The sequence below is a fragment of the Peromyscus eremicus genome, chromosome 10, assembly GCF_949786415.1.
Source record: "Peromyscus eremicus chromosome 10, PerEre_H2_v1, whole genome shotgun sequence".
Classification (NCBI taxonomy): Eukaryota; Metazoa; Chordata; class Mammalia; order Rodentia; family Cricetidae; genus Peromyscus; species Peromyscus eremicus.
This window is the reverse complement of record NC_081426.1, coordinates 22,779,345-22,795,183: the sequence shown is the minus strand read 5'-3', so window position 1 is coordinate 22,795,183 and position 15,839 is coordinate 22,779,345. Positions and strand designations below refer to the sequence as shown.

The 15,839-nt window shown below is 47.1% G+C and overlaps 1 protein-coding gene across 1 annotated transcript in view; it reads left to right on the top strand.

Annotated features, from left to right (window-relative positions):
- Adcy1 (adenylate cyclase 1) overlaps positions 1–15,839 on the top strand; it is a 122,269-nt gene that overhangs the window by 104,470 nt on the left and 1,960 nt on the right. The window contains exons 15-19 of the mRNA XM_059275024.1: positions 2,362–2,478; positions 3,405–3,551; positions 3,990–4,088; positions 7,658–7,772; positions 10,414–10,538. Of these exons, the coding sequence (XP_059131007.1) occupies positions 2,362–2,478; positions 3,405–3,551; positions 3,990–4,088; positions 7,658–7,772; positions 10,414–10,538 (603 nt within the window). The remainder of the gene's footprint in view (positions 1–2,361; positions 2,479–3,404; positions 3,552–3,989; positions 4,089–7,657; positions 7,773–10,413; positions 10,539–15,839) is intronic.

Here is a 15,839-nt window from a genome sequence, read left to right as displayed (position 1 = left end):
ATTAATACAACCAAGCTATTATTTTTAATATATATTTTTCCATCTTAATTCTACCCTTTAAAGGCTTTCCTTTGGGGTGCACTAGTATTCAGCATGTTAACTATAATTAGTAATACATTTCCTATGGAGAAGAGGGTGTTTGCAATGTTCTGTTGACAGGAACGGTGGATGAAAAGATTGAGGCCGGAAGTCAGAGGCCACTGACCTTTGAGAGAGACCCAGAGCAAGTCACAGACCCACTCATGGGACACTCATTGCCAGAGAACCACCTGACAGTGACTCCGGGCAAAAGCATGCCCAGTCCCCTTACGTTGTTTTTCTTTCCAACAGAGGTCATGGACTCTGAGCCCCCTTCAGAATTTCCAGTGGCCATGTCGTTCTGTTTGCAGAGTGGGCTCCAGCCTGTGTGGGTGGTGGCGGCCAGTGTCACCTCTGGTTTGACCTGGAGTCTGGGGCCCAGGGCTGTCTTTCTTTCTTGTGTTTCTGTGCACTGCAGTCTGCCCCTTTCTATGGGGTTCTGCTGGTTCATTGATCTTGTTTAAAAGCAAAAGACAAAACAAATCACTTAGGGCCCACTGCACTAGGCTTGGACTTTCACACTATGGTCACAACTCTTCCTCACAATGCTCCTTGAAATCACTACGTCTTGCGTTGACTGGTGGTGTCACAACAGGAAATCTAGCAGCGTGTAACTGGTAAAGTCAACTCTAGGGAAAGCAGAGGAGCCTTCCCCAAAGCCCTTGACAAATACAGCCCTAGGAACAGTGGTTCTAAAAATAGATGAAAAGATGCTGTAGCACAGAAATGTGTCTGTCCTGCCCTGTACATCACTGACTATACCACATGGGAGTGGCCCATGGATGACTTCCATGGCAGGCCCCAAACATCAAAGGCACTCTGGTGGCATTTCTACTATACCAAGAGTTTAATGTTCATAAATGCTAACACACATACATAGACTATTTCTCAAGCCAAATCCTTTTGAGGGTCAAGTTTTGTAGCAGAGATATACAACTTCCCTCTCTGAAAACTTTGGCATAAGATAGGCCACTAGCCCCCACTGATAGCAACCCTGGAGCCTCATGGTGGCCCATGCATAGGGCCATCCCTGACCTTTTTTTTCCTAGCTCTGTTCATGATAAATAGACTATGACTGGCTGGCAGTCCTTAGTGCTTCATCCCCTGCTTCTGGTTCAAAGAACATGCACTCACTGGGATGTGCTGGATCCACCTCAGACCAATTCTCATAACATTCTTGTCCCAATGATAGTAGGATGTGAGTTCTTGTGGAGGCAACAGAAGTTCTGGCAGGTAATATGGTGTCCTAGGGAGGTAGGTATCAGCCACCTGGTGCCGAGTCTTCTGGGCAAGGCAGACTAGAGGCCTGCCTTGGGGCTGGCACAGTCTAGAGTGGGCACATAAGTTTGCAAGAGGTGTTCAAGAGACAGGAATGGGATTTGGGGAGTAGACCCTGAAAATGGGAGCACCATTATCAACCACTGAAATTTACAGTGAGGGGACAGAGAATCCTTTAATCCTGCATTAAGGCTCTGGTCCATGTGTCTGGTGTGAAAGATGAAGAGTATTCATGTGGACCACCCCTACATCTAGAGCCCTGCATGGGTGATTAGTGAGATTGAAGCAGCATTCTCCCTGCTACCATGAGAATTTACTGTAGACACTTGGGGAACAAGGAAAAAGCCCTTGACTAACGTGCATCCTGTTCTGGCTAATGCACAAAGAGAAACCAGCCATGATCAGAAACTTTTAACAGAAAGTTTATATAGGCCATAAACATCAACATTCCACATATAAAGTTACACTTTGGGCAACTAAACAGAGACAGAAAACTTCAAGTCTGGCCAATTAGGACAAATTGGAGATTTTTACACAATGATATTGTCACAGTTATTTTTATTGTAGATCAACATTGTTCTTTCCCAGTAGTTGTTACCTGGGTCATCCTATCTGGCAGAATTATGCTCTTCTTGGTGAGAGAACCAAGATATAGACATGTTCTTTGATATGGAAATAGGACCTAATTGGCAGTAATCCTGATGAACAAATCTTAGCAGGAACATGTTCCCAGCAAGCCTGAAGTTCAGTTATGTTAGAGGCACACAGTATCTCTTACGGTTCCTAACAAGCCTGTTTAGTGCGCTCTTTATCTTTCGGGTAAATTAGAGGCCGCGCTCCTTCAGCTAAAGTCCACTTTGTGTAACTTAATATTTCCTAAGCAAACTTATTGGTAAATCCTTCATCACCTCAGTTTATCACCCCCAGTCTTTCCTATATCGAGGTGTCATGGTGGGAGGGTGAGGACATTGTGCATGCTTGGGATTCATGACCCGTGACCCCCAGGCTGAAGAGGAGCGGGATGACATGGAGAGAGTAAAACTGGACAACAAGAGGATCCTCTTCAACCTCCTGCCCGCCCACGTCGCACAGCACTTCCTCATGTCCAATCCCCGGAACATGGTGAGTGGAAGGGCCTCGCGGGGCCTGCTGGGTGACAGGACTTCCCGGTCTGTAGCTGGAATGCTGGCTCAGCATGGCCCACTCCGTGGCCCTCTGCTTCATCTGCAACTGGAGACCTCTTTGACCTTCAGAATCCCCTGATTTAATTGCTCAGCTCCCTGCCTGGTCTCCTTGCCAGTCCCCCGGAAATGGATCCCTTCTGGGCCCCCAGGAAACTCTAGGGAGCTTAGGTTGGCAGGTGTGCATTTCTTCCACTTACTTTCCCTTTGAGTGTGGGCTGGGTGTAGTGTTCGTCACACACAAGAGGAGGAAAGTGGGCTTTAATTCGGAGAGGAAAACCTCTTTTTCAAGTTTGGATCGTTTCCAATCGCTTTCCTAATTTGGGGACAGTATGTACTGAAAAAGCAGAACGTGCTTGTGTGTATAACTTATCTGTTATGTCTGCTTGAAACGTCTGGAGATTTTCCTTCCCTTGTCTGCAGGGCATGTTTGGTTAGAGCTTCTCACAGCCTTGCCTGCAGCAGTTACTGCAGTCACCAGCATAGCACAAGGGAGATGCTTACAAAGGCCAAGCTCATAAGCAAAGAAATCCAGGCTGGCTTTTAAGGTTCTAGGGGCAGGAACAAAGCCTGGAGGTTCAGCCTTAATCTGCCCGGCCGGAAGCAACTGCTGGTGTTTCTGTGCCCTCAGCTGACCTTTAGAGCCATGATCCCCCTTACCTGCTATTCCCTCACCTCGCTAGGCTCAAGGACAAAACTGACCACTCAGGACTTGCCCATGCAGTGCAGTGAATGACCTGGAGCCTCCAGTGTGTCTGTAGAACCAACTGCCCCTGTGGCCGGGCTCGCCCCCCTTCCAAATGCTGCTCCTGTTGCTTGGCCATACCTCGCATGGCATGGTGGGGCTGACCCCTTTGACCTTTGCAGGACCTCTATTACCAGTCCTATTCCCAAGTGGGCGTCATGTTCGCCTCCATCCCCAACTTCAATGACTTCTACATCGAGCTGGACGGCAACAACATGGGGGTTGAGTGTCTGCGGCTCCTCAATGAGATCATTGCCGACTTCGATGAGGTGAGGCCATGCAACAGCATCTCCTTGCAGGGAGGCAGGGATGATTCTTCTTGGACCCAAATCCTGCTTGTGTCTGCTGTGTCTCCATTAGGGTCCAGGACAGCTGTGACAGTTAAGACAGAGCATATTGACTCTAAGATAGGGACCAGGGCTGGGCAGCTTCCACTCCGGGTGTACAGGTGGGAACCTCTAGGCCCTTCCCCAACCAGGCACTGTGCCTGCCCCCAGCACTGGAAATCTTCTTCTCCCCAGTGACTATGAGCTTGGCTTCAGGGACGTAGATTGTCCTATGCTTCCTTGATGCCTCTTTCATATATACTGCCCGACACTGTGCAACAATCTGATGGCCACCTCCTCTGCTGCCCCCTCGTGGATGATGACTCTATGACATCTCTCCAGTGTTCTATGATGTTTAACAGTTTTGTATTTTAATCAAAGCTCATGGACAAGGACTTTTACAAGGACCTGGAGAAGATTAAGACCATTGGGAGTACCTATATGGCTGCCGTGGGGCTGGCGCCCACAGCAGGAACCAGGGTAAGTAATTCCCAGGCCACATGCTCAGGCCTGGGCCTAGCTCTGTTGCAGATGTTTCTGGCACCCTGGGCAGGTCCCCATACTGGGGTTGGTTTCTCTGTGTTGGATTAGGGGAGAAGATCCCAGGCTATCTTGCCATTGGCCAGTTCCTTCTAGATACCCAGCCTTAGGAAAGCCCTCAACCTCAAGCCCTTCTCCCCAGTTACCTCCCTTAGCTCCCGGCCTTGGAATGCTGAAAACTTTTCCCCACAAAGTGGAAATGTGAGAATGAAGTGGGTCTGCAGCTACCAAAGAGATTGATTCAGTGATTACAGTCTCCCAGAGCGGAGTCAGCAGGCCATTGTGTCCAACATTTAAGGGGTGAAGGATGCTAGTTGCCTCTAGTCGCTTCCAGAAGACAGAAGCAGGGGGAGGGCTTCCTCATCCCAGGTCACACCCTCACAACAAAGCCAGACAAAGACATCACAAGAAAGGAAAACCACAGATCAGTGTTTATTTCTCATAAATGTAAATGCATAAATTCCTCACCAGACATTAGCAAACTGAATCAGATAGTAAGTAAAATGAATTCTACACAAGGGCCATGGATTTATTCCAGATAATGTAAGACTGGTTTAACATTCCAAAATGAATTTCTGAAATTCACCCTGTCAACATATGATCCTAAAAATTGATGCAAAAAATCCATTTGCTTCAACACCCGTTCCTGAATAAAAGTTATTAAACTCAGAAAAAAGGAAACTTCTAACTGCACAAAGGACATACATAAAACCCCACATCTTAACATTGTATCTAATGGAGAAAAACTCCCCAGCCCAAGATCAGAAGCATTGCAAGAATATCCTTCTCACCAGCATTGGTATTAGTATTATCATTAATTTTTAAAGTCAGGATTTTGCTAACTAGTCTAGTCTGGACTTGAACCACCATATAGCCCAAGTTGGCAAAGAATCCCAATCTTCCTTCCTCCAGCTCCTGACTTCTGGGACTGTAGTGTATACTACCATACTCTGTTCTCCCACCACTAATATTTAGCAGCGTTCTGGAAGTCCTAGCTAAGGCCAAAAGACAAGAAAAGGAGATAAAACACATATGTACTTTGAAGGAAGACAGAAAACTATCTTTGTTTGCAGATGATGTGATTTTATATATGTAGAAAACCTGAAAGAACCAACCATGGGTAGGGTGGGGGATGGGCGAGTGACACTCTTGTAATTAATGAACTAATAAATCAGCATAGGAAGACTGCAGGATACAGGGTTCAGATGTAAAAGTCAGTCCTGTGTGGTAGCAATGGACACTTGGTATTTGAAATTACAAACACAACACCATTTATATTAGCCGTCAAATATAAATATATTTGGTATAAATATAGCATGGTATTTGCAAGATCTTTATAAGGCAGACTATTCTGTGTCCCTGCATGGGAAGGATGACTGCTGTCAAGATATCAGGGCTTATAAATTTGATTAATGAAATTCATCCAGTCTCAATCAAAACTGTATCAGGATAGCTCATGACATTGACAAACTGAACTTAAAAAATTTATACTGAAAAACCGAAGGATCCAGAAGTGCCAAGGCAGTACTGGAGAACTAACTAGAAAGCTACAGCCATCATGACAGTGTAGTGTACTGGGGGATATTTCAAACTGATTAGTGGAACAGGATAGAGTGCTCAGAAGGAGACACATATAACTATGCTTAGTTGATCTCTATTTTTAATGTAACAATTGCACATTCATATGCAAAAATACAACTAAGGTAAAGATGTTCTACTTTTCATAAGATTGATTTGAGTCCAGTGATTAACCTAAATGTAAATTTTTTAAAAAATCTATAAAATTTCTGGACAATAGCATGGGAGAAAATCTAGATGGTCTTGACTTTGGATGGTTCTTTTTAGATATAACACCCAAAGCATGATCCCTGAAAGAAAAGGTTAGTTAAACTTCATTAAATGAAAAGTTCCTACTCTGTAAGCAGTATTGTTGAGAATGAACAGTCAGTCTGTAGGCTGGGAGAAGATTTTCAAGCCACCTAGCTGATAAAAGACTTACATTTAAAATAAAAAAAAATAAGATTAATAAATAGGAAAAATGCCAACCTAGTTAAAAAGTGGGCAATCTGGATAGGTGTCTCACCAGTGAAGATCCACGGAGGCAAGGAAGCACATAAAAAGAAGGTCTGTATCCTAAGTTCTTAGGGAAGAGATTAAAGCTTTGGCGTAGAACTACACTGACCTATTGGAACAGCCAAAGTCCAGAACACTGATACCACCAAGTACTGGGAAGGACGAGGGACAGCAGGAACTCTTGTTCCTTACCGGTGGGAATGCAGAATGTTCTGGCCTCTGTGGAGACAGTTTGGCAGCTTCTTACAAAGCCAATTAGACCGTTACCACTACCTATATACCCCCACAATTGCAGTCCTTGGTCCTTACCAAAATGAGACGCAAACTCACATCCACGTAGACGCCTATACATAAATAGTCACAGCAGCTTTACCCATAATCATTAAAAAACTGGAAGTGAACAAATTCCCTTCACTAGGTGACTAGATAAAGAAATTCTGACATGTCCATAAAATTAAATAGAAGTATGCAGATGACAAAGAGACACCGTGTGACCTTAAGGTACTGTGTGGTACTGTCTGAAAGAGACAAAACTCCAGAGGCAGAATTAGTGGCTTCTGGGTGTAGGGTGGAAGGAGGATTGGCTCAGCAGAGCACAGAGGGGTTTTAGGGCAAGGAAGCTATTGTGTGACACCGTAGTGGTGGATGCATGACAGTATACCTTCGTCAAACCTGCAGAATATCCAGTATCAAGGGTGAGCTCTAATGTTAACTGCAGCTGTAGGTTGGCGGTAATATGCCAGTATTGGCTCACTGACTGTAGCAAATGATGTGCCGCTGGGATGCAAGACTTTAGCAAGAGGTCACTACATGGAGACCCTGTCATCTGCTCAGTTGCATATAAATGAAAGTTCTTTAAAAAAAATAAAGCCTGTTCAATGTTGTTTTAAGAACATTAGTTCCCTGATACTGAAGACAATAAGTCTCTTGGATAAATACAATTTAGAAACCTTTGTGGCCATCACTGTTTTACAAATGAAAGGACTTGGTTGCCCAGTCACACTCACACATATGCACCTTCAGTCTCCAGGAAGGAGCTGGCACCCCTCGCTGACATATGTCTAGGGTCTTTGTTTCGCTTGTCTGCAACATGTATTGATAGCACTGTCCAAATGGGCATCTGGGCACCTAACACCCCGGTCCCAGGTGCTGTTCCCTATACCTCCAGGGAGGCGTGGTCTAGACTAGCATGGCGTTGGGTGGTTTCTGCCTGGGTCTGACAGAAGCCATAGTTTGGGCAATATTCTGAGTTCTCTACCTGTAAAATAAGAGAATCAGTGTGTCCCCAGCCAGGTACCAAGAGCACTTGCTATTTCCAGGGCTGCTGTGTTTTGTAGGAATTAAATCCCAGTCCCAGGACCTGTCCAGGTGGTCCCCGATGCCCTCCTGTGTTGGCACTCGCCCCACACACTACTGTTCTGTCTCTTCGTGCCTAGGCTAAGAAGTCGATCTCTTCCCACCTGAGCACGCTGGCAGACTTTGCCATCGATATGTTTGATGTCCTGGATGAGATCAACTACCAGTCCTACAACGACTTTGTTCTCCGAGTCGGTAGGTGACCCTGGACTAGTCTCTGCCGCTGATGGACTGCTCTGGTCAGGAGCACATGGGGACAGCATTGTCTCTGAAGGGGACTTGTGGAAGTGCACTGCTGTAGAAAGGGATTTAGGAGTAAGGATTCATTATGCAGCTCAGGAGACGCAGTAAGCCTCTTCATTCACTGCCGCAGTCACTCAGTATTCTTCCTCACCTGGGCACAGGCTCCTCCATCACCACCCTGGTCACTAGCTAAGGCATGCAGGTCCCTTTGAAAACAGGTTTTGGAGGGGAGCCAGCAGCAGGGCCCAGGCAGTTCCTTCCTTGGCTGTGACTTAAGAGCGGAAACTGTTTGGTACCCAGGACCTTTTCTCCTGTTTACCAAACCCTATTAGTAATTCAGCTTTGGGGGCTGGAAGATGGCTCAGTGGTTAAGAGCACTGGCTGCTCTTCCAGAGGTCCAGAGTTTGATTCACAGCAATACATGGTGGCTCACAACCATCTATAGTGAGATCTGATGCCCTCCTCTGGCGTGCAGGCATACATGTAGATAGAGCACCCATACACATAAAAGAAATACATCTAAAAAACAGAAAGAAATTCAGCTCTCACCTGAGATGTAGACTGTCAGAAAAATTCTTACTCATTACTAGAATCCAGTTGAGTTAGAGTTAGATAATTTCTGTTCTTACTCCCCTCTCTCTCTTTATATCCCAGACCTCCCTCCTCCCTGTCTTGTTTGGTCTACAATGAACTGGAGGTCTATGGCCACTTTGCAATGCAAACGTCCAGTAGCCCTAAAAATGGCGCTTGATTGTGCTTGGGTGCAAGGGTGATGGGAGGTGAATGGCTTCACAGCAGGTGGTGTGTCAGTGACCTTAGAAGCAAGCTGTTTCAACAAGGTGTCCCCTGAGCAGAGCAGCCCTGGATTTTCCTGTGACCAGTCTCCTCCTGGGTCTCAGGCTCAGTGCAAATGCTAATTTGACAAGGTACAGACTGGATGGATATGTTGGAAATTCCTCTGTCCCGATCCTGGCCCCTGGGTTGGTCCCACAGGGAGATTGGATGATAGTTCCATATGGCTCTACTTCCAAGCTGGTCAGCCCCTACCCTGGTTCCCCTACCTAGATATAGGTGGCCGAGATTCACAAAGGTAGCTCCTAGAATCCTATCAGACATTTGAGAAGTGGCCCAGGGTTGTCCTCCAGGGCCACCAGGCTTGTGCCTGTGACTTCAGAGGAAGTTCAGAAACATTGCCTCACACACCCAGATAGACAGGCAGGAAGTGGCATCTATGCAGACCAGGCACCCCAGTGGCAGGGGTAGCTACCTGTAGGCTGTCACGAGAGTGCACCAGATGTCCCACTAAGGCCAGGCCAGGCCAGGATGGCACAGAGCATTTACAGGGAAAGAAACCCACCCAGAGAAGGTGAGCACCTTGCCAGAGTTCTCACAAATGGTAACTCAGACTTGAGTGTCCCTGGACCAGAGGAGATGCTGTGGAGCCGTGCAGGTCCTTGAGGCCAACTGGACCCTGACCTGTGGAAAGAGATGGGGTTCATGACCTCCTCTCTGGACATCTGAATTTGCACTTGGTGCTAGGGCCCCCACTCTGAGCAATATCCTAGGAAGCTACTACCACGTTCGGGGACAGAGGAGATGTACCTGGAGGTAAGTCACACTGTGACATAAAAGCCAGGCTTCCTGGTAGCTCCAGAGCAGGACTCTGTATAAGGAATAAGGTGGCAGTGATGGAGAAATATGTTCTTCTAGTGAGAATCCACTCCACACACTCAGGAAGAAGGAGAAAGATCTTTGATGATAACATGTGTCTAGCTCTGGCTAATGCCCAAAGAGGAGCCAGTGAGGAATAGAAGATTTTTTCCCTAGCTTATATAGACCTTAGGCTTGTGCATTTCATATGCGCTTTCATCCCTAAATCTCTTCCAGATCCCAGCCCCAGGTACGCAGAACAATTGAAATTGAGACCAGAGATAGCAAGTCTGGCCCCTTGGGCAGATGGGAGATTTACACAGCAAAGATATCGCCAGAATTCTTTCTTAACTACACCAGTGTTGTTCTTTTCAAATAGTTACCCTGGTTCATCTTGCCCACTTGGCAGAGTTAGGCTTTTCCTGATAAGATCACCACAGGGGATTTAATGGAACACCAGGGCTTAAATGTGGTTGTGACCCCAGACTCTGCGCCTTGAGCTGCCCTTAGAGGCACGATCTTTGATATGGGGATGGGCCTAATGGATGGTTGTAAGTCTGGGTTGTCTCCTTCTGTTATGGGGATGGAGCCTAATTAGAGGTCAATCTTGGTGAGCAAACCTGAGCAGAAACTTTCTCAGCAACTCTAAGTGTCAACTGAGGTACCAACATCTCTTTCTGGTCAGTGCTGCTGCAGGTATGGTGGCAGATGCTGGGTGGGCTGCCCCGTGGCCCACCTGGGGAAGCCTGGACTGGTTTGGACTGGTTTGGATTGCTGCCACCTGTGTTAGGCCGGAGGCCCCCTTTAGAAAGGAGGCTGGCTCTCTGTGGCCCTCAAACCGAGACTGAAGGGCATGCCTTTTCACAAGGAACAGCATCAGTGCCCAGGCTGCCCGGTGACACTCTTCCAGCTGCCCACAGGCCCTTCTGTGGCTATTTTCCAGGCATCAACGTTGGCCCTGTGGTGGCAGGAGTGATCGGCGCTCGCAGACCCCAGTACGACATCTGGGGAAACACAGTCAATGTGGCCAGCCGGATGGACAGCACTGGGGTCCAGGGCAGAATCCAGGTAAATCACCCAGAAATCCCAAAGACACAGGGACCCGTTCAGCTGGTAAGGACATTGAGGCATCAAGGATTCTGGGGTCTGTGGCCAGTAAGTGGCAGGGCAGATCAAGCTGAGTATCCTGGTGTCTGCTGGGGACCTGGATGACACTGTTAAGCCCGACAGATTGCTTTTGCTGTTTGATTTTTCCATGCAGCCTTAGAGCCACTCCTGAGTGAGCTGATGTAAACGTGAGGATCCCAGTGAATCAGGGGTCACTAAGTGGCCTGACAGTCTGGCTTACCCCACCCCCACCCCCTTCATATCCCAGACCACCCTTCTCCCTGTCTTGTTTGGGCTATAATTAACTGGAGGTTTATGGCCACTTTGCAATGCACATGTCCAGTATCCCTAAAGCGCTCTCCCTTGTTTCAAAATCATGGTCACAGTTGGGCTTGGTGGCGCACACCTTTAATCCCAGCATTTGAGAGGCAGAGGTAGATGGATCTCTGTGAGTTCGAGGCCAGCCTGGTCTACAGAGGGAGTTCCTGGACAGCCAGAGCTATATTGTAAGATGCTGTTTCAAAAGCAAGCAAGCAAACAAACAAACAAAAAACCGGGGTCACTATTCAGCTGTTGTAGGAGCATAGGAGGGAAGAGATGTTTCTCATATGTTTGAAGAGGAGGATGGTGGACATGCCCTTGTCTGAGGAGCTTCACTCAGATAGGACAAGGCTTAGTGGCTATGATATCTTCTAGGAGCCACTGAAAGGTGGGCTAATGGTCCTCATCACTGTGGGGATAGTCCAGCTTTTAGTATTTCCTCTTAGAATAACAGGAGACCTGCCATTCAGATGTAGCTCTGTTTGGTGCCTTGGCCTCTTGCCGCTCACCAAAAACTACAGCCTTCCAGGGTTTTGGAGGGACATTCTTATTATTCTGGTGCGTTCTTGCTGGTTTCAGGACCTGTAGGAAGCAGACACTGAACACAGGACACTGGAGAGGTAGTGCAGGTCCCCTGCTGTGGCTAGGCCACTGTTTCGGAGAGGGTTTTCTGACTCCATAGTTACGGAGTTGTGTCCCACTGGGCATTGATCCTTCAGCTTACCACAAAGTTTCCATCATCCCACAGCACTGTGAGGTACAAGCACGTGTCCCAGCTGCTAGTTCCAGCACCAAGTCCCAGTGCCCCTTAGCAGCTCTGCGTTTTTGCATTGATAACATGTCTTCGATTTTTTTTTTTCAGATTTCTTTTATTGTAGTAAAGTACACATAAAATGCACTGTCTTCACCGTTGACATGTATAACTTTGTGTGCTGAGCATCCTCATAGTGGCACAGCTACCACTGCTCTCCTGTCTAGGACATGTAGTCTGCTGTCATCTCGGAGAGTATGCTTACACTCCCCTCCAGCCTTCCCTGGACCCGTCATTCCCAAGGGAGGCTTCCCCCTTTTGTTACTGTAGTAAGATGTCCTGGCAAAGGCAACTCCATAGAAAAAGGGTTTCTTTTAGCTCACAGCTGTTCTAGGTACAGTCCATCAGGACAGAAGTCAGGCCAGCAGGAACTTGATGGCGTTGTGCGCGGGCAGTCAAAAGAGCAGTGATGCATGCGTGCTGGTGCTAGGCTCGGATTTCTCCACGTACACAGCCCAGGCCCCACCTACAGTTAAGATGGGTCTTCCCATATCAATCAACATCCTCAATTAATCCCCCACAGGCAATTCCCAGAGACCCTCTTCCCAAGGATTCCAGACTTTGTCCAGTTGACCACACTAACTCAACATCACATTACTGGCATCCCTTGTCAACTCGAGGCTCAAACACAAATCCCTTCTGAGCCATAACCTTCCACTCCTTGGTCCTATAGGCGCAAGACCATGTTAAAGTGTATTCCAGCCAAAATAAAAATCTTCCATGGTCATTAGTGGCAACAACACTGTAAAAGTCCAAATATCAAATTTAAAAAGTTACACTCTTCCAGCATATACTGACACAGAGTAAACATGCCTCTTCTAAAATGGAAGAAGCAAGGCGTAGCAAGACACAGTTGTACCAAAGCAAAACCAGAATCCAGCAGGGCAAACGCTAAATCCTATATTGAGTATTTAAGGCTCATAATGTAACCAGCTAGGCCCCTAAATGTGTGGGTAGACCTTCCCCTGTAGCTCTGCACATAGTTCACAGTTTAGCCAGCCCTCCTTGCCCACAGCCCTCCTTGCTGGATATTCCACCCTGGCTTCTCTAAGATCCGGGGTCTCCATTGCAATTGAGGTCTCACCTAAACAGCTTCCTGGAGTACACAGTAGCCTCTTGGGACCTCTGTGCAGGGACTCCGACCCTGCCTCATGTTGCCAGGCTTCGACTGTACTCCAGACTCCCTCAGTCTTGCATCCTCTATGCCTTTAAAACCAGCACACCTAGATGACCCTGCCAAACTCTCTGTGCCACTCTCTCGGGATGGAGCCCAGACTCCTTGGACCACAGCTATCTCTGTTTCACCTGACCCTAGAGAAGCATTCTTTCAGGCAGTTGTGTTCAAGGAACAGAGAACACCAGTAGCTTAGGCTTCCTTTGCGTTTAAATAAGTTGGGATTTTTACAAGATAATGGGGAAAGTTTTGCCCTCAGGCCGCCGCTCTCATTGCAGAGCTTTGTAGACGGCGTCTCTTCAGTCCTGCTGATCTCTTTAATAATCACAGCTGCTTTCTCCACACCAGGCTGAATGCCCTCATCTTTTTAAATTTCCCCTGCCAAGTGAATCAGCCCATTATTTTTAAATTCTGCTTCACTCAGGTTCTCAGGACACAGCAGAATGGAGGCAGATTTTTGGCCAAAATACACAGATGGCTGTTAGCCCAGTGCCTGATGGAGTCCTTGATACCGCCCGAAACACCATGAACCTGGCCTCCAGGCTCCATATTTCTCTCAGCATTCCTGTTTACCAAATACCAAAGAAATGGCCCATTAAGCTCTGCTTCCAATATTCAATGGCCTTTCTAGCCCAGAGTTTTAAACTCTTCCATATTCCAGCTGTGTGTAACATCCCAACAGCTTAAGAACCACACAGTCAGGTTTTATCACAGCAACAGCCCACTTCTTAATATGGACTTCTGTCTTAGTTTCATTTCCTGTTGCTGTGGTAAAATGTCTGAATACAAGCAACTTCCTAGGATTCTCTAGAGGGACGGAACTGATAGGATAAGTGTATATTAAAGGGGGTTTTATTGGATTTTTTTAATACTATATGGTCTGGGGAGTCCAGCAATGTCTGTCTTCACACTGGAGAAGCTGAGAGCCTTGAGGCTGGATCTCTCAGTAGTCCCAGGCTGCTGCTGCTGCTGGCCTGGAAGGTTGCTGGAGAGCTACCAGTCTGGAAGGTCAAAGAAGCTGCACTCTAATGTTAGCAATGGCAGCAGCAGCAATAGGGCAGATGGTCTCACAGCAAGGTGCACTTAGGGCAGATGACCCTTAGGGTGACATGGGAGGGCAACACAAAAGCAAGCAGCAAAAGCAAAGCTCTTCCCCTCAAACTGTCTTCTATCTGTCTGCCACTGGACCTGTCTCTCACATTTAGGGTGGGTCTTCCCCCTTCACGTAACCTGGTTAAGGAAATCCCTTATAGGTGTTCCCACAAGCTTGCCTCTTAGGTGATTCCTGATTTAGCAGTTGACAACCAACATCAACAATGACAGTTGACAACCAGTATCAACCATGACAGTTGACAACCAATATCAACCATGACAGTTGATAACCAATATCAACCATCACAGTTTGTAATAACCAATATCAACCATCATAGTTGACAACCAATATCAACCATCACAGTTGGCAACCATCAGTTGATAACCAATACCAACCATCATAGTTGACAACCAATATCAACCATCACAGTTGATAACAAATATCAACCATCATAGTTGACAACCAGTCTCAATCATCACAGTTGGCAACCATCAGTTGATAACCAATACCAACCATCATAGTTGACAACCAGTCTCAATCATCACAGTTGACAACCAATATCAACTATCACAGAGGCCACCCCGTATCCAGCTGGGTTGTTGCCTGAAGCCAACGTTGCATCTGTTACTAGAATCTGCTCTGAGCTTGACTGTGGCCCAGCTCCTCTGCCCCAAGTATGGCTTCCCACATGGCCTTCTTCATAGGTCTCCCTTTGGCACCCAGTGCCTCTGTCTTCCTTCCCTTTTCTAGGCATCCTAGAGTCAGATGTAAGTTCAGGGTTGCTAATAAAGAGACCACCGTTCCAACTGAAGTGTCAGGACAAGGCAAACTTTGCTCTTGATCGAAAGGTGCACTCAAAAGAGCAGACACACGGAGACAGGAAGTGCATTTGGGTTGCATTCTAACTCAGGTAGTGACTGTGTCTTTTCCCCATTGGCTGGGGTCTAACCTCACAGTCCGTTTAATTAGTCTGAAAAGAAAAATTGGCTCACAGGAAATAAAGGAAGAAGGGAAAGGGTCCACTACTCTAGGCCATCAAATTCCTGGAGACAGCAGTCAGTCTTTGTGTAGACAAATGTTTTGCAGGGATTGAGGATTACAATATTTGCATAAAACTCTGACGAGGTAGAGGAGGCAAAAGGTTTGAATTCTTTGTCCTAAACACACATTTTCTAGTATTGGATAGAAAAGGCTCATATTTGGTATCTCTTACACTAGTGCTCAATTCGATGTGGAGGGCCACCCTCCCCAGCTCTGCCAAAGTGTGAAAAGGTAGCTGGAGACAATTTCATTGTTTGAACATAAAATAGGAGGAGACAAGGAGGTAGAGAGGCCTCATGTGCTGGCTTAGGGCAATGCCAAGGATCAGGTATATCTCATCCTTTATCTTTTCTCTGGTTTGGGGAGGCAGGGATTATTGGGGGCAGGACACTGGTCTGAAGCCTGAGAAAAGAGAGCTAAGAGATGGCCATTTTCTCCTAGCCTTGCCCTCTGTGTGCTAATGACCCCTACCAAAGGTCCCATTTAGTAGCTGCACCCCAACAAACCCCAACAACTAAGGCTGCCAGTCCCAGTAGTGGGGTAAAAGCACCCACCAGACTCTACTTTGCTGAGGTATCTGGAGTCCCCAGCCAGATAGCCTGCCTCTGCCCCTCTATCCCTAACATTGGGGCTAGTCACACATAGACCCTGGCTAGTGCACAGAGTGGCCACAGTGGCTCACCCAAGCCCTGCTGGGTCCTTAGCCCCCGTTGCTCCCACTTGCCCAGATATAGAGTAGCTTTGTCCAAGTACTGCCGGGGTTGAACAGCCAGGATGGAGACTGGGGTGCAGGGTAGAAGGTACACTGGGGAGCTCCTGTCC